The sequence below is a fragment of the Numida meleagris genome, chromosome 2 (genome assembly GCF_002078875.1).
Source record: "Numida meleagris isolate 19003 breed g44 Domestic line chromosome 2, NumMel1.0, whole genome shotgun sequence".
NCBI classification, from domain to species: Eukaryota; Metazoa; Chordata; class Aves; order Galliformes; family Numididae; genus Numida; species Numida meleagris.
Window position 1 is genome coordinate 120,080,602 of NC_034410.1, and position 25,218 is coordinate 120,105,819.

The window sequence follows — 25,218 nt, forward strand, 5'->3', positions numbered from 1 at the left end:
AGTTCTGCCACTAGGAATGCAGCTATCTGGTAATCGCTTTTGCTTCACGGCTGTATTCCTTTCTACAAAGGAATAGAAGATACAAAGATCAAACTGTGGTTTAATGAAGACGTGCATTTGGGATAGGCATGCCCACCAAACAGTAGCAGTCCACATCCCTTTCCTCTGCAACTATGAAACCCCAGAGCAAAGAGATGCTTAACCCAGGAAGACGAGGACAACAGCACACTGGAAAACAGGCTGTGTAGGCTGCTCCCTCCCACAACTGTCCAGTGCAGCTTTACGACTCAGTGATGTGCTTCCTTCCTTCAGCTGCTTCAATGAGACTATTATTACCAGTAGCTAATGGAAACTGTGGGAAAGGTAGGAAGTGGGAGTTTTACAGGGACTTGAATTCTTGATTCAACAAGAGTCAGCATGTGAATTAATTTAGGAGTGTACAAATCAAAAGCAGTACCCAAGGAGGTTGCGGATGCCCCGTCCCTGGAGGCATCCAAGGCCAGGCTGGACGTGGCTCTGGGCAGCCTGGTCTAGTTGTTGGCAACCCTGCACTCAGCAGGGGGTTGAAACTCGATGATCTTTGAGGTCCATTTCAACCCAAGCCATTCTATGATTCTGTGATGAAAGCAGGAGTAGTGTGAGTAGCGTGCAAGTGCCCAGGAGGAACAAAAATCCTGCAGGATTATGACATTTAGGTATTAAAAAAAAAGCCAGGTAAGGTTCATCTGAGTACACTGTATTAAGTCTAAAACAAACTAAAAAGACAACTGTACATTACTGGCTGAACTTCTAGGACAATTACTTTCAAAATAATTTAACTATGGCAGAAAAGACAAAGCTTAACAAAATCATTCTTCACTTGAGACTGGAAGCAGCTTGATTTTTTAACTGGACAAAACCAACCGCTCACGTGACAGTAGACGTTTTGGGGCAGCAAAATACCTTGTAAACTTCAAAGAGAGACCAACAAATTCCGTGCTTTGCCCCCTCATGACTAAACCCTAAGATGCTGATACTGTTTTATTCTGAGTGACAAGCTGTGCAATTTACTTGCAGTACTTTCAAATTTCCTAGTGTATGTGATTCAAGAGTCTTTCCAGGACTTTTGAAATATGTATAGTTAGAAGCTAACACTTCATATACACAGTTCAATCACCTTCTCAAATACGCAACTGACATCTGACGAAAGATAACGTGTATTTTCAATTTCAAGAAGGTGACATAACTTTATTGTTCAACGAACATCTCCCAGGATTCAGGTGGACTAGTAAAAAGATTAGCTCCTTTTCTTTTTTAATCTTCAAAAGTGCCGTAAGTTGTGCTGCTGAGGCCTCACCTGGAGTACCGCGTCCACGTGTGGAGTCTTCAGTGCAGAAGAGATGTGGACCTGATGGAGTGCATCCAGAGGAGGAACACAAAAACGATCCATGGAATGGAACACCTCTCCTACGAGGACAGGCTGAGAGAGCTGGGGCTGTTCAGCCTGGAGAAGAGAAGGCTGCGAGGTCACCTGGTAGCGGCCTTTCAGTATCTACAGGGGAGCTACAGAAAAGAAGGGAACACTCTTTATCAGGATGTGTTGTCATAGAACAAGGGGAAATGGCTTCTAGCTCAAAGAGGGGAGATTTAGGTTGGATATAAGGAAAAAATCTTTTACAGTGAGGGTGGTGAGGCACTGGAACAGGTTGCCCTGTGATGTGGTGGATGCCCTGTCCCTGGAGACTTTCAAGATGAAGCTGAATCAGGCCCTGGGCAACCTGATCTAGCTGTGCATGTCCCTGTTAATTGCAGTGAAGTTGGTCTAGCTGGCCCTCAGATGTCCCTTCCAACTCTAAGGAGTCTGTGATTCTATGATTCTGCAAGTTTTCTGGTGCATTGTTACAACATCCTCATTCATTTTTATGCAAACAGAGCAAAAGCTGAAAACCTGTAGCAAATCATTTGTTTCTTTCTAGCAGCATTTCTATCTTTTTGCCAGGCAAGGCATTGAACATCTTTTCTACAATGGAAAAGAGAAGACAGGTGTTTTGAGCATAGTTTTATTCCACCAGGAAGGCTTATACAGTTCTGCATAAAGGTCATTGTATGCACGGCCTGAAGTACAAAGCTCCCTTTGAAAACTCCAACACAAAGACACTGCATATTAACGACATTAAACAACGATGTGGGTGGTATAGGGGAAAAAAATATTAAAACAAAACAGCATTCTTCCTATTGGAAAAGCAGAATAAAACAAGGCACTTTCAGTAAATAAGTGAAGAACAGAAACAAGCTGTATCAAATATTCCACAAAGCTGACCCAGAGCACTGTAACAAAATTCTGCAGTAATGAACAAGTAAAATACAAAAAGGCACTACATAATCCTCTCCCTGTGACTCCTTTCTCAACCAATTAGCCAACTGAACTTGGCACAGTGGAGTCTTAGTTATAAAGTGCATCTCCTGTCTCAATGTTTTGAAAAATAGGCTATAGAACATACGTAGCAATATTCCCACATGTACAATACATTGAAACAAAAATACATTGCAACTAGATTCAATCTAGTTATGAATTGTGCAGAAAAAAATATGGCTTCTTTACAGTCTTTCGGTTATCTCCATATAATCTGAAATTTGCTTAAGCAAACATGAACGCGTTAGCAAGATGATAAGAGGTAGTGTTCCAAGTAAAAGGCAAACTCGCTGATTTTATTGTTACATGGGTAATGTAGCAAAGGTATCCCAGGTTTTAAAAGCAGCATTATCCAACTAAAAGTATTATAGCATGCCATCTTGGGATGAAAATACACAGTGTTTTGGGGGTCTCATCTTAGTTCCTTCAGCAAAAATGACCATTTTTTTTTTTTTAAATATACTTAAAAAAAAGTTACATCACAATGTTGTTTCATAAGTATTTTTTCTCTTGGTACTGTACATTTTCTTATTGCATTGCATTAAAATTTCCAGACCAATATTCTTCAACTTCAGAATTTAAAAACAACGTATGCCACATTCTTGTTAAATGTAAGATGAGTCCGTTTTTACTTCATCATTCATCGATTTATGGCTATAAGAATATGAAAACACAAATACCGAACTGATGAACACATCAAGTGTCACATCAGTGGCAACACACCAATGTGACACAGTAAACCGTGTCACATGTAACAAGTTAAATGTGTTTTGTGACTTAAAGTTGTTTTCACTCTGCTAGGAAAGTCAGCCAAATTGTGTACGCGTACTATCTAAATTTTAGCTGATCTTAGCCCTTATTAGACTTTAAATATATTAAATATATAAAGGCTAAATAAAAACTGAAATGAAAGCAGCACTGGGTATATTTCTTATGTTAACAACTTGTAAGGATTTCTGTAAACATTCAGTATGTGCGTTCTTGCTCTTGGCTGTAAAGTCCTTACAGCTACTGTACGCCCCTACCCACAGAGTACGTCCCACACAGGAAATTTTCCTAGATAACAGCAGCTGCTACTGATCTATTCTTCTTCATCAGCAGTATATGCTACTTCAGCAACTTCAATTTCTGGTACAGAATTTTCAGGCAAGGAGCCACTCCAGCACGCCGCATGATGGTTCTCTTTATCGGAGCTGCAACAACAGATCAATGAACTTTGTCAAATGTAAACTAATATGAGTCTCTGCCGTCACGTTATGCCCACAAAGCACCAAACATTTACAAAGCTTGTCTAACTTATCACTTACTCAGGATCTAAAATGAGCTATCCCGAGGGCCTTTATGAAACATGGGATAGCTACAGAGAGGTACAATAAAACGTTGGATTCCTCAGCTGCGCAGAGTTCATGTGAGACCGAACATTTGAAAATGTACTTAAAGAACATTAAAAATATATTTTAAGTAAAATAATAATATTTACCAGCTGTCCTCACCCAGGGTACCCTGGTCTGCTTCTACTGCAGAAGACTCCACCTCACCACTGCACTCACTTTCTTCTCCTGACATCTGGCGAATCATTTTTCCTGAAGATAAATCCCTACAACAAATAAGAATGAAGTATCATCAACCTGTTTATAACAAATATTAATCAGTGAAAAGCTGTTTGTTTCATTTTAAACTTACCAGTTCCCGGGAACATCTCAATCTTATTCATAACATGCTCCACATTATTTTATTACTACAAAGGTGTAGGGCTTGCACTGGATAGCTATTTAAACAATTTAAAGCAAGTTCACTCCTCTTGTTGTATCACAATTTAGTGGCTGTATAAAATAATCCAAGACCTGAAGAAGTGATTATGACTTTAGATATTAAATTAGAGGCAGATGATCTAGGCCACATGCATCTTGCTTCACTGGCAGAAGGATCACTGTAAATTGCTAGATGCAAGTTAATGAGAGCAATACATTCCCCATTAAAGAGACAGGTAGTAATTTTTTCCTTACAGCAAGGCAAGATGGTGGTCCAAATAGCCTGGCTAAAAATCAAGATATGGTCGTGAAAAACTACCTAAAGAAACACTTGTTTCCAAAGTACTTCTGTGTGCGGAAAACATACATAAATTTAGGGTTGAAATCTGTCACTTGAATTGGAAAGGCTTCTGAACGACCTTGTGTTGAAGAGAATTCTACAGTAGTCACCTCTTTTTAAAGTTCCTTTAATTACTATTGTTTGTATAGTTTTAACATTAATTTTACGTAGTACTTCAGTATTACTCATCTATTCTACTGTTATTGTTCTATCTTCAGCCAAATCCAGCACAGTATGTAAAGGTCTACAAGTCTAACATGCCATCCAGTTGCTCACCTTCTCCTCACAAACATTTTAGGTACCTGGCTTTGAGAGAGTAAAGAAAGAAAATGCCTAATTGTTCTTGGTCTATTAGATCAAATTTCCACTTCAACAAGGCAAAAGTAACATTATACATCATTCCCATCAGGCAAGCAGTATTTCTTAAATTAAGTCACAACGTTACTTGGTAACTTTACAACTAAAAACCACAGGAATTACTTTCAATCAAGATTTCAGCTACTACTTAGCTGACTTTCAAAAGCCTTACAGCATCTTGAAAACAGACAGGGTATATCCGTGCTAAAAATAAAATAACCTATCTTTAAGGAAAGCACTGAAGAATTGTTACTCATGCCTTCCGATTTTATTTTCAATCGTACCGAATTTCTCCCCACACTGTTTCAGCCAAATACAAGTTACTTAATTTTCATTAGTTACTTCAGTATTTGAGCCAGTAGTGAGTCATAGTTTTCTTGAAAAACAGGAAAGGCATCCTTCAAACACAGTTAATTGCCTTCAGGAGTAGTATTACAAACTGAATATAGTATTTCGGCCAGAATTCTCAACAAACCACAGCAATTCCACATCAATAGTTTTCCAAATCTTGTCCACAAAATATATATTCAAAAAGGTAGTTTGTTAGTCAGCTTGGATATACTAGAATCAGCCAACCAAGCAGTACTAAAGTAACTTCTAAAGGGTCCATGGGGACGTATTCCTTTCCTAAGGAAGCCCCACACAGACTGATTGAGTAAGCACAGCAGGATGTTGAATATTAACTCCCCTCTGCCTGTTGCAAAATTTAGCAGGACAGGTACCATAAAGATTTACCATGAAACTCTACTTCAGATTTAAACGGACAATCTTCAGTGGCATTTAAAAGCTATCTGCAGCAACATTCCAGGCAGTTCAGAACAAAGTTAGAAATTAATAGACATGACCATTTGATCTTGATGCTCTGTTGAAGCTTTGCGTACAGGAGGAATTTTATAACTCAAAGCAATTCTTCCACTGCTCTCATCTCCATTACGGCATTTCACGTATCTGGCATTTCAAAGGCAGAAGAGAACCTTTACCTTACCTTTACAAGATTTCAAGGATTAAGAAACATGAACCCAGAGACTTTAAAAGGACAATATGGGTCAATGCTTTCTCAGTTATTTGTATGAAATAACAGCTTTTAGCCAGAGAAAGATTACTGAAAACACTGCCTTGTGTGCAGTTGTGCGAAAATTGTTTTCAGGAACACATTTAAAGCCAGTTCTTCTAAACTATCTAGCAAGAATGCTTTCCTGTGAAGAAACACCTACAAATCCTATAATTTCTACGTACCTAATTCTTCTTTCAATAGCATCTATATGAAGTTGTTTTTCACTTAGTAATTTCTTCAGTGATTCCACCTCCCTTTGTTTTTCAAGCAGTTCTTTTTGGAGACGGTAATTTGTTTCCTCCAGAGTTTCGCAGAAAGCCTAAGAGAGATTTAAGAACATCAATTTAACTTCAGTGGAATGCCTTTATTGATTCTTCTAGAAATCTCAAACTGTAACAGACTTGAATCTGCCTTTCTTTGTACTGATTACCATGAAGAGCTACATATAAAAAATAATTAGTTTTGGGTTAAATATTAAACATGCCACTTGGCTTTGAACAATGAATTTATCGTAGCAAACTGCAACGCACATGCCTCACTGTATCCACTGTGACACAACAAAATAAAAGCTTTTAGAAAAAGGTTACTCTCTTCTGACACGCAGCTCCTAGGACTGAACCTGTGTGCCTACATGAGCTGAAATCCCCGATTCCCTTTGCCTTTCATATCAGCTTTGCTCTCACAGGATTTTGAAGTCAGTTGCCTAGATCTAAGTACCAAAGATACCAGGAACATTCACAATAAGTGGATGTTCTTCCATATCCAAGATAAAGACAGAACGTTATAGTTAGGTGCCAAATAGCTGTTGCAAGTTCTAAGACCAATAAAAACATTTCTGAAGAAGTCTAAGGAAACTCTAAAAGCAGTAACTACTCATTTATGATATATATTTTGTGTTACTCCTCAGTGCTGAGGAGAATACGAGTACATGGTACACCCTGATGAATTGACAGTGAGCAATCTCAAGAGTTAACAAGAAGAGCTAACGTCTAGTGCAATCATCACTGAATGCAGGAAGTGACCCAAGTGTTGGCACAGAGCCTACTGATCAATTACTGGTAAAAGCAAGCCTACCAACAGTAATGTGCAATTCTGATTTAATAATTTACACGTTCTTGCTAAATAAGAAAACCCATTTAGGAGGCTATCTTGGATTACATTATATGCAACTAACCACTAATTCACGGAATTCATTGAATATAAACATTTTATATGAGCCCGGTTAAGAAAGCTTCTAAGACACTGCATTGCTAAAATTTTAAAACAGGCTACAAACATTCAGGCATAGAATCTTCCTAATTATACAATAACATAATTATACAATTCAAACAAGTGCAGTGTTATTCAATCCAATAGCCATTTCTAATGATTTTTTTTTTTTTACAATGAGTTTTAATTTGTTTTATTAACAGATAGCAAATTTTCTTGGTTGACATGTTTAAGACCAATCATCAGTTGAGTCACAGGTTTGTTCACATCTGTTAGAGCTGAGAACACATTACTCACCATTCATTCTTTATGTAGCATTTCACGTAAACCCTAGCAGTCATTTCAGTTGAGCAGTACTCCTGTTTCATCAAGCCAACTGAATAAATCCTAGCGTATTTTGTAAAACCGTTGAGGGCTGCTGTGGCCTAACTGAATGTTGGCCATTATTCCCTTAAGAATTTTGTTATATTGTTTCTACCTTTATATTTATGTGCACGCCGATTTCCCTATTCACAGAAAAACCCAAAATATTCGACAGGTGAACACTTTCATTGTTCCACAAGAATGAAAAAAGAAAACTCAACTTTTAAAAACCCACTTCTAGCTGCAACCTATGTATCAACTGCCTGAAGAAAGTAAGTTGCTATACAACAGTACAGTTAATTACTGAACAGCTATTAGAATTGTGGTACTATACCTCTGAAAAGGCCTAATCAGGTTCTAATAGGAGAGGTACCCTGCTTGGACTACATGATCTCAAGAGGTTCCTTCCAACTCCAACTGTTCTGTAATAACATGTGCTAACCCAAGAGAGACCAGGATTTTATGACAGATATATCTGATAAAAGTTACTGAAGTGGTTAATAAACAAACCTATAGCAGCACAGCTATTTTAGTAGTTTGCCAAAATTTCAGTGGTAGAAGAATATCCCTGAAATTTCACCACTGTATCACAGAATTGCAGGGGTTGGAAGGGACCTCAAGAGGCTGAGTCCAACCCCCCTGCTACAGCAGATACCCTACAATAGGTCACACAGATAGGTGTCCAGGTGGGTCTTGAATATCTCTGTAGAAGGAGAAAATTCCACAACCTCTCTGGGCAACCTGTTCCAGTGCTCAGTCATCCTCACCGTAAAGAAGTTCTTCTGCATGTTTGTATGAAACTTCCCATATTCAAGTTTTATGCCACTGCTCCTTGTCCTATCGCTACACACCTCTGAGAAGAGCCTGGCCTCTCACCTCCCGACAGATACTTATAAACATTTACCAGATCCCCTTTCAGTCCTCTTACATTAACATTCACAATTTCTGCAGTAATAATAACATACATGTAATTCCAAAACAGGTTGGATATTAGGAAAAACTTCTCCTCCAAAAGAGTGGCAAGGCACTGGAACGGGCTGCCCTGGGAGGTGATTGAGTCACTGTCCCTGGAGGTGTTCAAGGAATGTTTAGATGTTGTACTAAAGAACATGGTTTAGTGGGCAACAGTGGTGGTAGGTAGACAGTTGGATTAGATAATCTTGGAGGTCTTTTCCAACCCTAATGATTCTATGATTCTACATTTTTTACTTCATAAAGGTAAGGAAACCAAAAACATAAGTTCTAGACACACTTGATATAGCTAAGCATGCCAGTGAAATATACACTGAACCAAAACAGACTGCAGCATACAGCATTAGCTGTACACTGTGCTCACAAGCATACTGAAATGCTATGATCTTACAACCTTGACACTACTCACCTATATGCAAGAACACTATTTTTAGCTGTCACAATTACACTCCTTGTTACATTACATAGTAAGAATACTTTACAGCAAAGCTTGAAGTTTATGCTGTACACCTTGTGACAATGTGTTGAGTAAACCTTCAAAAAAATCTCTCCTTATATTCAGAACTAGACTACAATCAGTAGTGGCCTTTAAAAAAAAATCATCCGCTGCTTATAAAAGCAAAAAGGAGGAGACTGTATCTTTGGGCAGGGATTAAGTGTAGTAGTCAAAGATTGTCAGCGTGCACTAATTATCAACAAACTCTGATCAGTTTTATAAATACATGCACTGGCAAATTTTTGAGGAAGAAGTGAAAATGTTTCGTTTGGAACACCCCAGCAGATTTTACAATGTTTTATGAATTACTGCCTGCTGTTTTTTTCCAAATATAATATAGTACTTACCCTGCTCTCTTCTAAACTGTCAAAAGGACCTGGAGGGTCATCCAGACAAAGAAATTCTCTCACTGCAATACTTAACCAAATAAAATAGAGTGCATTAGTTAAAGTACAAAAAAAATACTTGAAGATATAAGGGTAGTATTTCTTAAAGGATGCAAACACGTATCCTTACGTTACTCTCAAGTAACTGTTCATTAACATTATTTTGAATGTCTCACTTGTATGTGTTACTGAGGGACATTATCTAAAAATGAAACTGAACAAGTTGCACAAGTACACAGCTTTTCAAACAAAAGGCAGTATTCCATTTAGAACACCTGTTTTTTTCAAATCTTCACAGAATATATCCTTATGATATTATATTCCATTTAATAACCAAGCAATTTATTAGCAATTCTGTGCCTGCACTCAGTACTTACAAATCCTTAAATCATCTCCTATTGCAATGAATGCAAAAAAAAAAAATAAAAAATCAGAAGATCCAAACTAATTTCCTGTCTCTTCCTCCCATCTAAGAATTCCTGTCTCCATACTCACTTTCACCTCATCAGCCTTTATACCGACCTGAAAAATTTCCCCTACAATAACGATCCATTCCTTTCTCCACTTAATCTACGTGATAAATGCCATAAAGCTTTCCTTTTTTGAGCCCTCTCCACTATATTATATAAATTCATGACGTGTATGGCCTAAATTTGTACTATTACAACTGTCTCTTCCACATAAATAACACAAGTATTTGATTACTTAAACTAATATTATCACTTCAACTAGCTCAAGAAGTGATAGATGGTAACAAGTCATTACATTTGTTAAATGGTTAGAAAAATAACTGCAAACCAAATCAAGTTATCCAGCCATATAAAGTACTTTTACAAGGAAGAGGCTTTTTTTTTTTCCTGTCCAAATAGTTTAACCTGTCTGGTTGAAGAGACTCTTTTCCAACATGATACTCAAATCCATTTTTTAATGGTTGAACTGTTCTTTTCATAAAGATGAAAGTTGTGCTGAATGAACTCACATATGGCTAATGCAGAGGAATTCATTAAATGGAAACACTTCTGCTCATTATTTCTCTCAAGTATCTTCATCCTTGATCACATAATTCAGTTCAGACACTTTAAAATATTTCACTTCTACATTTCACTAGTAATCTTATTTTGAAGTGTAATATTAAAAGAACATGCAGTAATGCTTGTACATGAAAAAGGAAATATCCAGAAGACGAAATCTGCTACTGGCAGAACATTCTGTCTTTCTATATTGCTTAGGAAACATCTGGAAAGCTGTAGATTCACCATTTAATATAAGGAAATCAAGAAACTTAAAGCCAGAGGTGAACACAACTTAAGTTCACTGAAAATGTTTTACTTCTTTTAATAAAATATCCATCTGATGGAATAAATATTCATTTACAGCTTAGCTATACTCCGAGATCGTGCTTCAACCTAGCTTTCCCCTCTGTGTTTCTTCCTTCCATTTACCAAAAAGAAAATGCTGCCCTGAGAGTGACAGTTCAAAGAAATCTTCCACATCGTGTAATAGAGATACTTATTATTATTATTTTTTTTTTCCTCCTAAGGCACTTAGCCAGCTGATGTCCTTCTCAACAGAGGCAGCAATGCACCAGCATACACCAGAATGAAAAAGGGCAGGAAAGACAGTGCTGCACAAGAGATCTATGACAAGACTCAGCAGTTGAGCTTCTCCCTTTCAAGCTTCTTTACACATACAGAAGAGCTGTATCATTTATAAAGCCTGATGATACTTCTGTTAAGCAGGTTAAGCTTCTTTCTCCCACTTTGTGGTTTACATGGTATTTTCTTCAACACAGCAAAATCTGTAGGTGGATTTAAATTTGGTCTTTAATGAATCTTCCATTTTAAATATTACTGCATCTAGTTCTAAGTTAATCATGTGCAATTCTCCTCTTCTGCTTATGGTTGAAATGTGATCAATAGGGCACCAAATAATTCACATAATGACCAAATACACAACAAAAACGAAACAAAATTCTTTACTTCACTGCTCAAAGATGTACTGCTAGAGTCCATGAGAAATTCCAAAGCAAAAATCCTCAAACCCACAGGCAAATTCTAATCACATACCAGTTTGCAATATCTTTGTGAGCTACGAGGTTCTGGAGGAATGCTTGTAGTCCCAGCTGTCTATCTTCCAAGAAATCAGGATTATAATTATCCTTGAACCACCGCTTTGGTGGAAGGGCCAACCGAAAGCCTGGAAACATATCTTTTAGCTGAAATAGAAGTCAAAGACAAACGAAGAAAATCAAGAAAAAAAAAATCCTGATGAAATATCCAATCTGAAGAAGGCATTGATTTTGCTCAGAATTACAGGTTCTTTCTGTCTTCTGGTAACATCAAGCACTAGGTACACCTCATAACGATAAGTAAATTCAAATTATACATGGTTTAAGTTGGGGATACATTTCTATTACATGCTGCATTGGCAATCAAACGACCTCTCAAATTTACCACATAAGAATAGGATTAAAAAAAACTTCGCTTTGTTATTTAATGTATTTGAAATGGTGAATGTAAGAAAACTGTGCAAGAAAGAAGTAATACATGAGTAAGCATTTAAGTGGTGCTTTAAACTACACAAGGATAGTAAGTACTACATAGAGAATATATATAAAGCTCACTACAGACCTATGACTCTGCAACTCATCCTTTTTGAGGGCCAAAAGAATGAATGATGATGCACACAAGGGATACTTCTAGTAAAAAATATTAAAGTTTAATATACATGGATGTGGTTCAAATCTTACTGTCATGCAAAATTTTTGGCTTGCTTAAATATTGATGACGTATACACAATGCCAGAAAGAAAAAGAATATTTATGTGAATTGAAAAATGAAACACACAAAGGAATGGAAGCTGAAAATATATAATGACTGACCTGCCCAAGGACACTAGTTTATCTATTTTTGTAATATGCATTAAGATCAAAAACATTAAAACCTTAATCAAAAGCAATTTCAAGATGCCTTTTCTTAGGAGAGATGCTTGTGACACAAAAACTCTAAGAGGATTTATCATCAAGAGAAAAAGCAAATGGGTTTTTACAAAAATAACTTTCCTTCAATTGAAGGAAAGGATTTAATCTTTTTGTGAAGACAGGATCAAGCACATTTCTGCCAGAGATATACTGGTATATACATCAAATACACGCATACAGATGTTCTGGTGATAGGAATTCCAGAATCTGCCTTGAAAACAGTTTAGCACTTCATGTTTCAGTAGCTGCAAGATAATTCTTCAGTGAGCGTCTTGATCCCTGCATGGAAACAATTTTTAACTTTCTGACAATAAGCTTCATATTTTTTAGTTAATGTTCATGAACTCTTGGAAAAAGCTACAGAGTAGCCAGGTTCAAAAGAGATACTGTATTCCAGCTACAACTTCTCTCTACATTTTAAAGGAATAATCACTTTAGTTTGTTACACTTGCACATGTAAGTACCATTCATAGCATGTGAAGGATTTTTTTTTTAAGACATCACAAATACTGAATATTCAATTTGAAGCCCATGATAACTACTAGTTTCTTCTAGTTTCTTATTTAGAGAATAGTTTGTCAAAGCCTTGCTCCTTATTTGTGCATTTAAATCTTGAAGCTTTCCTCTTCACTTACTGAATTTTATCTATCAGACTTTATAGTTTTAAGATTATCTTTGGTCATCTGAAGTTCCTTTATCTCTTACCAAGTAACCATTAATACTGTACATGTAAGTACCTTTTAAGCCCTATAACATCTCTTAACTAACAAAATACTGAACATAACTCAAAAATGCTAACAAAAGGATTTCCTGTCTTATTCTAGTTGTAGACAACTTTCACTTCCGGGAAAATTTTTCAAGCAGATGGCTTTGTGCTTAATGACTTCATTTGTCCGGTTACGTAGATCACATCACTTATTTCCAAGCACAAAGTTATGTCTATCCACAGATTGCTCCTTCCGTGAATGAATACAGTATGAGAAAGCTAGCAGCTGTCAGCAGACCAATGTTCAATGGCATTGTCCTGAGGCACTCTTTCTTGAAAACTACTTGGATGCATCAGGAAAATCCAGGCGTCAGACAAGTTCTGCTGACTGTGATGGCTTGTATTCAGCATTTTTCTAGATGTCTTTCCCCTGCATCATCACGTGATAGCTCATGTGTGTCACATGAGGCAGGATCTCAGGGAAAACTAGTTAACTTCTTGGTTTATTCTTAGCTCAGCAGCTCTGCAGGCAGAGTAATAAGTATGATGCCATTTTTTCCCCACTAACTTTTGGTACAGAAGAGTACTTTCCACATACTTTTCTAACTCACTAGGTGTTCTTAAGAGACAAAACGTACCCATCTAGCCAAATTTTACCATTTGCTCCCTCTCTCTCCAATTCTGTTATATTCAACATTCTGACAGATTTTTTTTTTTTTTTAAATACTAAAGCAAGAGAGTATTTCTGTCTTTGCCATATCACTTAGGATTTGCTTTCCATAGTTTGTTCTCAAGTGATGGATTTGCATCCTTCTGCCTCCTTCCCTTACTTCCAGCTGTCTCTAATGATTTACAGAAGTTTACCTCTCATTCAGAGGATCCTGCAGCAGCCTATCCTGCACCTCAGCAGTTCTTTGGAAGTTTTAAAACTTACCTGCCTCATTCAAAAAAGGGAACTTTATGGTTTTGACCTTTCACTCTATTTTACTACCTGCTGTGTACTAAAAGTATTTCAGAAACTAGTGGAAGATACGGCCAAAACACTTTCTAGGATATTATTTTACTTTCCTATTTCTCTGAGAGATCAAGGAAAAGAATGCCTTTACTAAGTTCACTAGCTGCTTCTTCTAGTCAGCTGAGTTGCATTCATTCAGTTTTTAACTTTATCTACACCTGTCCCTGTTCTCACCTTTTCCCCATTTCTAGCCACTGCTGAAATTCATCTCTCAGTTTAGTTTGGAGTTCTGAATAAGCATACACCTGACACATACAAGATAAACTGCTCTCTTCCCTTTACCTTGCCTTTCTGAACAGTCATTTCCCTCAGTTAATAGTTCAAACCATGATTCACAGTGATTAATCACTCAATTCAGCTGACATTTAATGCCATGCTTCTAATACAATCTCAGGGAATTAATAATTTGCTATCAATCTCAAAAAAGATGCTAGGGAAAAGGATTTATAAGATAATGTATTACTAATCTCTATTATGGATTTGTAGGAGGCAGGGTACAGAAAAACCTGAAAGTATACATGCATGACATTTCATTTCTATTTGCCTTTAGAGCACAATCAACAAGCAATTGCAAGTATTCTATCATGTCTTCTGAACCAATGACATACATAGAGTTTATTCTTCAGTTCCTAAGACACTGTGCTTTTTATACACAAGATCTAAAACATACAATAGTCCTGAAACTTGTAAAGAATTAGAGCAGTAACAAAAATTGTCTAGACATATACTTAAAAGTGAAGAAATTTCAGTCAATGACACAGAGGAAAAATCAGGAAGTTCCTTTTAAACAGAAGTCCTCCTACCCAGAAATTATGCTTCAAGTCCCTCTTTAAAGATTTGACTGCAAAGACTAAAGACTTCACTTGTAAAATCTAAATATCCTTCTAAAATGAGTATCTGTGGCGTTTTAATTTTTTTCATCTGCTGGTAGGCATGCTAAAAAACAAGGCTGTTCTTGGCCTATATATGATATAGCTCACTACAATACACACTGTGATGTGACTTGACTTCAAATTGAAATCTGCAGAACACCACCATCTTAAAGGGAATCAGGCTTTTGCCAATAGGCGCTAAATAATTTATGACAATTATAACACATAAATTTCTTCAGAAAGAAGTCTCTAAACTAACCTGTATTCAACAGTATGTGGTAGTTTTAGACTCCACTCACGTTCTAAATGTAGCTTAACAGATGTCCAAATAGGTAAAATCAAGAGCCCAGAGTGTTTAAGTTCAAATCCACATTGAGAATTTCAAAATAAAGCTCTTATGTGATTAGGCATGTTGGCCAGGCAAGAAAAATGGTAAACCAAAATTCATTAGTATGGGCCAAATAAAATAAAAGTTACAAGTTGTAACATGAAAGAATGTAATAGGAGGAAACATGATAAACCTGCAATGAAATTTTGGTCCTGGGAGTTGACAGTAAAATGAAGATGAGCACAGTTAGTCTTTTTTTTTTTTTATGCTCTATAGACATAATGCTAACTGGAATTGCTGAACATTATTTACCAATGCAATATAATTATTTTATAATTAACCTCTGCGATGCTAGAAACAACAGAATACTGATCAACACAATAAGAACTCCCAATATTTACACAGCTTCAGTTTTATCAGTCTGTGTAGAGTTTGTTGCACCAAAGAAGAATAAATAATTTACTGGATTGTTCCTGCAAAAGTATGTGAGCTTCTAGCTCCATTTCCATGCAGAGGATGCAACTAATGACAGTTAAGTTCCTTCACCAGATTGATTAGGAGTAAAATACGAAGTACTCTAACAGCCTGAGGTGAAAAAATATCTTCTTTACATTAGATGTAGCTAATTCGTATACATAATATTTGAATGCTACTGTTTTCCATTAAGACAATATGTATTATGTGCACTGAAGAAGAAAAAAATGTGACACACAAAGAAAATGAAATGAGGAGTAAGACTGAGGTAAGTTAACTGAGAATGTAGCAGTGTGTACCTCTCACCTTGTCATTGAGCCTGGAGAAGTCAGTGTACCGTCTGAAAACCACCCAGCTTTCCTCTGGGCTTCTTTTTACTAGTATTTTGTATACCTGTATGGAAAAATGGGAGTATTAGACAAACATGCAGAACTTCCTGACTTGGTGGCTGGAAGGCTGAGATTATCCTTTCTTAATGAAAAAGACAGAACTCTTGGATTTAAAAAAAACAAAAACAGTTCAGTATAACTTATGAAATTTATTAATGCTGTCTAAGGAACAAATTTCCATAACTGTCAAATATTTTTAACCACCTGTAAGAAAGGGTTTCTGAAACTGCTTACAAATTTCTACCCCAGGAAAAAACAAGTCTCACCTATCAAAAGTTAAGTGATGTACATTTTAGTCATCTGCTTTAACTATCGCTGAATTATAGTTTTACTTAGTAATCTTGGAGGCCGATCTGCCTTCAAAATGACAGTAATAATCAGTCAGTGGATGTTACATTATTTTAAAACGTCTCATGTGAGTTGGTTCACAAGGAAATTAAGGTAGGATGAAATTAGGACGCTGCTTTGGTCCTCTTTTCATGAACATCAGCTTTTGTTTTTCCAGGCAGAATATGACCACTTCCCCAGGTAACAGCACCAAAGTAATTATACCAGCACTGCAGAACTAAAGAAATGAATCCTTAGGATCAGATTTAGCAAAACGGCAGCACACTAGTACCATTCAATTTAAAAGCAAATGGACTAAAAAAGTTAATCAACTTTTAATCAGCTTTTAGAAGAGAGGTAGATACTCAAATCAAAAAGTCAGTCACCATGAACCTAATAAAACAGAGCTTTAACTAGAAAAATCTTAAGTAATGTCTAGGAAAAAAAGTTTTCGTGTCACAACCTTACTTTTTCCAACATAAAGACTTCAGCTGGAACGTGCTAGGGTTTCCAGTTAAGTGTTCTCTAAAAACGATAAACTACAAGTAAGAAAGAGATAATTTTGGAATTGTAATCACAGGTATTTCACTTCTTCAACACTTTCTAATCTGTTATGTAGTGAAATATTTTATTTTCGTCCAAAGTAGGGTGTCTAATAAATGTATTTTTCTTGTTGCAGTCCCAACACGTGATAACCACAAAGCTTCCCAACTTCTGTGCAGCAGAAAGACTCCAGTGCTTTAGCATTTTTAGAAAAATATTTTAATGTATTAAATTGCATGGAGTTATACAAGCCACAGACAACCGCAGTAAAAAATTAAAGCAGTTTCTGAGCAAGTCCTTCTCTTATCTACTTTTAAATGTAGAACTCTAATTTTAAGCAGCAGCACCTGTGGACATCTCTGCATACAGGAGAAGCAGTACCAAAGTGCTGTTAGCTTGTAAATCCATTCTGCAAAGCAAGCCTTAACATATAATTCTATCTTGCTTTTTCTGTGCTTACCCGAATGTTTCAGCTTTCCTTTTGTAGTGAGAATATAAACAAGCTTCTACTAATACAGTTTGATAAAGCATCATAACCACTAAATAGAATTGTGAAGACTAACTGGACTTACTGCTAGTACACAGCAAAACACAGAACAAGCAGCTTTGCTATAGCTTTCCTGATTCTTTTTGATTTATAGGATGTTCACCTCAAAGGTCTGCAAGTATATTGCTTATAAACATGTACATAAAAGAAGCAGACAAAAAATACACCAGACAGATGATCTGGCCCTGACTTTGCATGGCTTTCAAGGAAATATTAGACAACTGAAAAGTCAGCTCGTGATTACTGGTTAAAAAATACTCAAAGGAAACATTTTGCCAAAGTTAAAAAGGAAGAAAACCTCACTTCTTTGAAGACTCATGATTAATAGACAAACAGAACAGTACCATAAAACCAACTGTCCTTTCACCTGAAGTTTTTGGGAAAACACTACAAATGAATTCAACAAAGTCAAGTTACTTCAATCCTTAATTGCCATGCCGCACAAATACAATTTATTCAATGTAAATATGCCAGTATTTAGCAACAACTCTTTCACTGATGCAGCACCTCAAATCATTTCTAGTTGACTTAAAAAAAAAAAAAAGAAGGGGGTAACTGAACATTTCAGGACTGCCAACACATCTGAGACCAACCGCTCACACACATTGATGTCTTTAACCCCCCGACAAACAACAAGAAAAACCCAACCAAAAAAGCCATGACAACAAAAAAAAACCTTTAGCAAACGAGTGTCCTCTAACTTGTGGTTTTAATTTAATTTCCACTGTCTTTCATCTCATCGATTTTTGCATTACAGAAGTAACCAAAATTTCTAGCACTAATTACTTACTAGTTTCAATACACAATAGCAAGCTTATTTTCAACATGTAACTGAAAACAAATTACATGCTTTCAGAAGTAACACCACAGCAACAGAATTGAATTATGGAAGAGCAAGGAATTGAACCATGAAGAACGTTTCATTTGTTCTGTAGTGTGGGCTTCAAAAAACAGTGACAACTTTGACTACTTAATTTTAAGTGCACCCGATCCTGTGTGAACACTGGACTCTGCCTCAGCATATTTTTACATCTAGCTGTCAGTTTAACAACACTACTCACTGTTTTAGTTTTGAAGGTACTGTTCAAAGGAATCTTTTAACCTATACGTAGCAAAAATTTGGCTCTTCTATGCTTCCATGCATGTAGACGTTGGAAGCTGAAAAATTTACGGCAAGTCAAGCTATCATTCTCAAATAATTAAAAAGCCATGCTACTTAGTTATTTGACAAAATAACTTGATGATTTTACTAGTACTTGAGGTTATCAAAGTTATTAGCTTCCACGCATTCCTAATGGATCTGCTGATTTTTTTTTTTTTTTTTTAAACTTGTGACTGAATTGAAAATTGAAAACTGAATTGCCAGCTACCATACATTTTGAGAAAAATCAATCCATACCAGTTAATCTGGTGTTCTGTCATGAGATACCCCATGGGAGATCTCACTCTGATGTTTTCAGGACAGAAGAGTTTTCCACTAATAAGAAACTAAGAACCAACACAACCAAGCAACACAAGAAGCCATAAACTATGCATTTGTGCTTTAATGCAAATAAGACCATGAAATGAAATCATTTCAAATGCAAGAATAAATTTGGAGATGTTTAACTAGCCAGAACTTTGACAAGATCACAAGAAATCACAACTTTGCAAGGATTTCTGACTTTTCCAGCAGATATATTTGATACCTAAACTAGAATGAATTGCTTCTATTCCATGTACAGAGTTAAAGAAAACCACAGAATTGCAGAAATTGGAAGAGAAAAGACCTCAAGAGATCAAGTCCAACCCCTTGCTAAAGCAGGTACCCTACAGTAGGTTGCACAGATAGGTCTTGAATATTTCCACAGAAGGAGACCCCACAACCTCTCTTGGCAACCTGTTCAGTGCTCCGTCACCCTTATTGTAAACAAGTTCTTCCACATGTTAGCATGGAACTTCCTATGTTCAAGTTTTAGGCCATCGCTACGCACCACCAAGAAGAGCCTGGCCTCATTAATTTGCCCTCCACCTCCCTATCGATATTTATAAACATTAATCAGATTCCCTCTCAGTCTTCTCCTCCCCAGGCTGAACAGACCCAGGTTGCTCAGTCTTCTCTCATACAAGAGATGCTCCAGGCCCTTGATCATCTTTGTTGCCCTCCACAAGACTCCTTCTAGGAGATCATCTTTTTTGAACTGGGGAGCCTAGTACTGGAAACAGTAGTCTAAATGGGGCTTCACCAGGGCAGAGTAGAGGGGGAGGATCACCTCCCTCGACCTGCTGGCCTTTTTAATGCACCCCAGGATACCACTGACCCTCTTGCCCACCAGGGCATGCTGCTGGCTCATGACCAACCTGTTGTCCACCAGGACACCCAGGTCCTTCTCCGCAGAGCTCATCTCCAGCAGGTCAGCCCCTAACCTGTACTAATGTGTGTGGTTACTGAAAACTGTTTCTGACTCTCAGTTTTCCCACCTGTACACTGGGAACAATATTTTCCTGTCAGGCTGTGGGACTTTGAAGCATGACTCGTATTTGGTACAGTGCTCCAACATCCCCGCAAGATTAATTAGTAAAAGAGAATGCAAAGTACAATCAATATCTTATGATTACAGAACAAACTATATGATTCCAAAAACTTACAGTGAATTTTGCCCTTTCCTCCATCACCTCATAACCCAGTATAGTAGGTGTGGATGGCCGATCTTCCCAGCTCCTGGAATCTGTATTCTGCTCTATTTCTTCTACGGGCTGAGTACAGTACTCTATTGATGTATCCAGACCTGTAAACTTAGTCCTAACAAGTGGACTGCTACAAGCAGATGACGTAGAACCAGTCTGGTCAGGCATGCTCATCTTTTTAAAACTACCAACTGTAGAGTCCTCTGGCTGTCCTTTTGAGGAACTGGAACTTGTTGAGATGCTTCCAAAAGAAGAACGTCTTTGGTTTCTGTTTGTAAAGCTGGATGATGAACTTCCAACAGGAATAGGAACAGGAACGTATGGTGTTGCCATCCTTCATGGAAAAAAAACCTGTTTCCAGTCCAAGCGTTTAAGGTTCATTCAGTGCATAGTCCATGATTTCTCTTCCTTTCAAGAACAGTATCTGCAGTGAAGGACAGAAAATATCATTTTAGCTGTTTTTTTTTTTTTTTTTTTAAAGTGAAAGCAACAGTAAGACACTGCTTTGGAAAAATCTGTATTGGTATTGGGATGGAGCAGTACTGATAGTTAAATGTTTTCACAAGGAATTTAGCTTTATACAAAATACTGCTTTATCTCTACTGTTTGATGGACTGATATTCAGGAGTTATCTGCCTTTCACAGCTATTAAAATAAAATAATGGAAAGTGAAAGTACGACTATGAAAGAGAAGTCTTTATGATGTCAGTAGGATTTTGTTTTTTGAAAAGGTCAGCACCTTTTCAGCATAACCTAAAGCACTGGTGGAGGTTTAGTGATCGTTCATTACAAACAGTAGAATTGTTTCTGTATGACGTCCATGAACCACACATGCATGTAATATGCATGACACGAATCAGAAGAAAACACAGTAAACAACTTCAGTGAAAAAAACATATTTGCACATCATACATACATTCATTGACACATGATGTATTTGTTTTTAAAGCAACTGTTGAATATAACCTTGCAGACATTTGTAACAATTAACGAGGTACATTTTCTGTAGCTTTAATTACAGCAGTTAAGTTTTACAAGCATGTACCTCAAAAATAGTGTTGTAATATTAGTTTTCTATTGCAGGAGGCTAAAATGGAAAAAACAAGTTAAAGCAAAGGAGATGAATCAAAGATTTTATACCGGTCCACAAGAAAACCATTTTGAAGTAAAATTAACATTTTGCATACATTTATGTACATTTTTATATAAACTTTTTTTGGCAGTCTCAAACTGCCAAAGAAGCATCATCATCTCGTACCAAAAGAAGTGTCCTTGCAAGATGCAAATGAGATGCTATCTCTTTGGATTAACAGCAGTTGAGTCACCACCCATTTCACCCAGGAGTACACCAATCACGAAGCTGCAGGCTGCTGTGAAATGGGAAACTGTCAGCCTGATTCATGTCACAGAGACAATCACTCATCTACTGATCCAAAAACCAAATGAGTTTTTTTTAATTGCTAGTGTGAAGTGGTGTTTTCATTCTTGTTTCACATAAATATGAGAGAACATACGAAGTAAATGAATACAACCTGAATCAGTATCATCAAGACAGACTGAAAAAAAACGCTCGGTGAAAACTTCACATGCTCCATATGTCTGAAAGCTGAGGGCCCGTGACCAAAAAGAGCAGTTTCAAACTGGGAGCAACACGCAGAAGTCTCCCTTCCCCGCCATGGGATGCGGCTGGACACCGAGCAGCAACTGATGGAGCAGAAAGGTCAGTGTTATAAAACCCTGCTGATTTACTTTGCTGGCTAGGTACTGCATTTGGACAATCCAGCAGCTTCCATTGCAGCACAGCCTTGTGCTTTGCCATGTGACTTCACTGCTCGTATCAGATAGCTGATGAAGCAAGTCACACTTGTCTTGGAGACAAGACGTTCTCCTGTAGCTAAACTAAGATGCAAATCTGTTCTGGCCACATGTATCTCAGTAAGCAAATCTGACTTCTGCCTCAATATAACTCCGCAATGATTTTTAAGAGAGGTATAAATATCAAAATACAAAGTTTTCTCAGACAGATGACATTCTCTGGAGCTATTAGTCCGTATAAAATATTGAACGAAGTAATATCTGGCTGCAGTAAATGTTACCAGCATGAGGAATTGAAAGCATCCCGTATCCAGTTAAGTTCCCAGCAGCTGTGTGGGATGAAATCCCTACAAGCAGAAGAACCCAGGTGAGCTGAAGATTTGCAACAAATCAAAGGATCTGTAAATAATGATACAAAAATAATATGGTCTCCTGCTGCATAACTTTGTGTATCTAAACTAGAAGGACAAGTCCACACTTCAGGGAACTTGTAACATTTACCCAGGAGTTTTTGGAAGTTTGCGAAGGGCAAAGCCTGCATTTTTCAGCATTCTGTATTTTAAAAAAGACATTTTCACAAGTTCCAACGCTTGTGAACAGTGTCTTTTCCAGAATGACTCCCTTCTTTGAAGTGGATTGCTAGTCAAGAGCTTGTTATCCGGAACTTACTACTACCCTTAAATGCACACACATTACTGAGAGGTGTAACACGAATGGATCCGTAGCGCAAAGCACCTGGTGTTAAGAATCCAACATCCATACTACATATGCTTCAGCAACTTATTTCAGACTAGCTATAATTTGGTACCATTGACTGAACACTTATTAGCAGCTAGAGACTGCTCCCAGGATGCATTTTTTGTTTAGGTTTCTCATGTACACTTAAAGACCATTCCAAACTGTAAGTCAATGCACATTAAACAGTGTCGATCACAGTATTTACTTCTAAAAGACATTCAAGCTAGCACAGTAAAGGTAACACAATAAACATACCCACAGATAAATAAAAGGGGTAATACTACTGGTGTCTCACTCATATTACTAGATCTCTGAAGAGTAACAGAACAGTATTCTTCGAGCAATGGAAATATCAAGTGAGCTAAGGGCATGCCATGCCATTCAAACTGATGTATTTTATCAAGAAATAAGAAAAAGAAACATACCAGGATATTACATCAGAACTCACCACACTGATAAACACCTATGCGTATGTAAATTCATCTTAAACCGTAGAGGTATCAGTCTCCAAATGTTTAAAGTATTTATTTGCTACGAGTTTCACCACGATTTAAAATCACATTAATTTGCACTTCAAAAAGTCTAAATCTTTGAGAGAAAAAGTAAAGTGCTGGAATGAGGGTCACAACCTTAGGACTTCAGTCTTTCCATGTATCCAGAAGTTCACTGGCAATTCATGTAATAAAAGGAACAGGAAGTAACCTGATAAAATACTTCTGCACACATCATAGTGCTCCTTCCTCACACTGGTGAGGAAAGGAGGGAAGACTTAGGTGCAGACTGCTACTTTCAAGCGTCAAGGCAGCCAGGTCTCATGTCACTGCACTGAACAAGTAGAAACACTGTACCACACCAACTTCCAGAACAAACGGATCAGCGGTGACACCTGAAACCAACCATGGCAATTCCTTCTTGTGTAAGTACTTGCTTCACTTTTGAATAAGAAATTTGTTCCCTGCTCAGAATCTACACTTGGTTCAGCTTGATTCCCAACTGCAAGTTTAAGAAGGAAATAAATAATAATAATAATAATAACAGAAAAGACAACTTTCGCAGGACTTAATTGCTAAAGCTGAAACAGGATAAGACAGTGTCCCAGGAATCACAGTGTCACATGCTGCAAGACAGCATGACACCAACTTACCGGCTATTTACAACAGGCACCTCCCTTTTTTGCAAGCAAAGGAAACAGGCTGTAATAGGACCACTTTGCAAAGGGTTTCCATCCAATTTGAAGCGACTGCAATTCCAAACCCTTTTAAGCTAATGGTTTTTAGGCTCAGGGAGAAACACGTAAGCCATTCGATTCAAGGATAACAGATTATAAACAGAATGATCCTTATTTAACACTTGTAATTGGATTTACAAGACTTTCAGCTATGCAATACTACCTGTGTGCTGGCTGCATTCAGAACATCTCCGCTTGGGCAACGGAGTCAGCCTGACCTCCACTGCTTCGGATGTAAACATTATAAAGGAACACTTACTTAACAACTAGTGGAAACTCTGAAGAAACAAGGCTGGATTCGGTTCTCATAACTGTTTTTAACAGTTTTTTTTTTTTACAGTTTTTTTTTTGACAGTTTCAGTTTTTTAACAGTGATTTTGTGCCGACTTTCGTTCAGTTGCATGCATGTCACTTGTTGAGAAGCTGACAGCCGGGGCTCCAGGCACAGCACCTGCCATCCACGCGCGGACATCACTGCCCCAGCGTTCCCCCACGCAGCTGAGGAGCCCCGCGAGCCAACTGCGGGCAGCCCCCGCCTCCCGAAAGCTCACAACACGAAGTGCTCGCGCTGCTTACCTTCGAGACGTAAGGGCTCCGAAACGGAACAGAGCACCCACAAGAGCAACAGCACAGTAAGAACCCAGCCCCGCTCACGCGTTCCTCAGGCGGTGACTCCGCTCGCGCCCCGCGCCGAGGGCAGCGCTCGGCACAACGGCCGCAGCTCGCGGGCGGCCCGCCCCGGAGCTCTGCCGGGCGGCTTTACGTAACTCGGGGAAGCGGCCCCAGGCCACGCGTTAACCCCTCAGAAAGCGTGGCCCGGCCGGCGGCGCGGTCCGCCAAACCCACAGCGCTGCGGCGGCCACCGCCTCCACCCGCGCGGCGCAGCAACCGCCCGCGGCGCCCCCCGCCGGCCGGGGGCGTGCAGCCGCCTCAGCACAGGTGCGCGGGATCGGCCGTGCCCGGCGCGGCTCTGCGGGATGGCCGAGGGGCTCGGCTGCCCACGGCCGCCTTGACCCCCACTCCCAACTCCGCTCACCTGCTCTCCGCCGCGCTCGCTTCCCTCCGCGGCCCCGCAGCCGGGACTGCCCCACCCCCCTTGGCCGGCCCCGCCCCGCCCCGCCCCCTTCGCGCGCGGCCCCTAGGGCTGGGGGCGGAGCCTCGGGCCATTACCTGCGGCTCCGCGGCGGGAGGGACTACGCGGACCGGCATGCTCCGCAAGCGGGCGCGGCCTGCGCTTCCGGCAGGCACCGCGGGGCTGCTCCCGGCACC

At 38.5% G+C, this 25,218-nt stretch overlaps 1 protein-coding gene across 3 annotated transcripts; it reads right to left on the reverse strand.

The window, feature by feature from the left end:
- SNX16 (sorting nexin 16) lies at positions 1,207-25,218 on the reverse strand. Of its 3 annotated transcripts, none has more exons than XM_021387788.1 (8): positions 25,120-25,218; positions 20,130-20,592; positions 16,002-16,088; positions 11,387-11,535; positions 9,282-9,351; positions 6,077-6,213; positions 3,873-3,989; positions 1,207-3,585 (listed from the first exon to the last, which is right to left on the reverse strand). In XM_021387788.1, the coding sequence occupies exons 2-8, from the start codon at positions 20,499-20,501 to the stop codon at positions 3,474-3,476; spliced, it is 1,044 nt and encodes a 347-aa protein (XP_021243463.1). In that variant the 5' UTR covers positions 20,502-20,592; positions 25,120-25,218; the 3' UTR covers positions 1,207-3,473. The 3 variants fall into 3 exon arrangements, with proteins under 3 accessions (XP_021243463.1, XP_021243461.1, XP_021243462.1); XM_021387786.1 differs by having other exon boundaries at positions 24,986-25,122; XM_021387787.1 differs by lacking the exon at positions 25,120-25,218 and adding an exon at positions 24,526-24,821.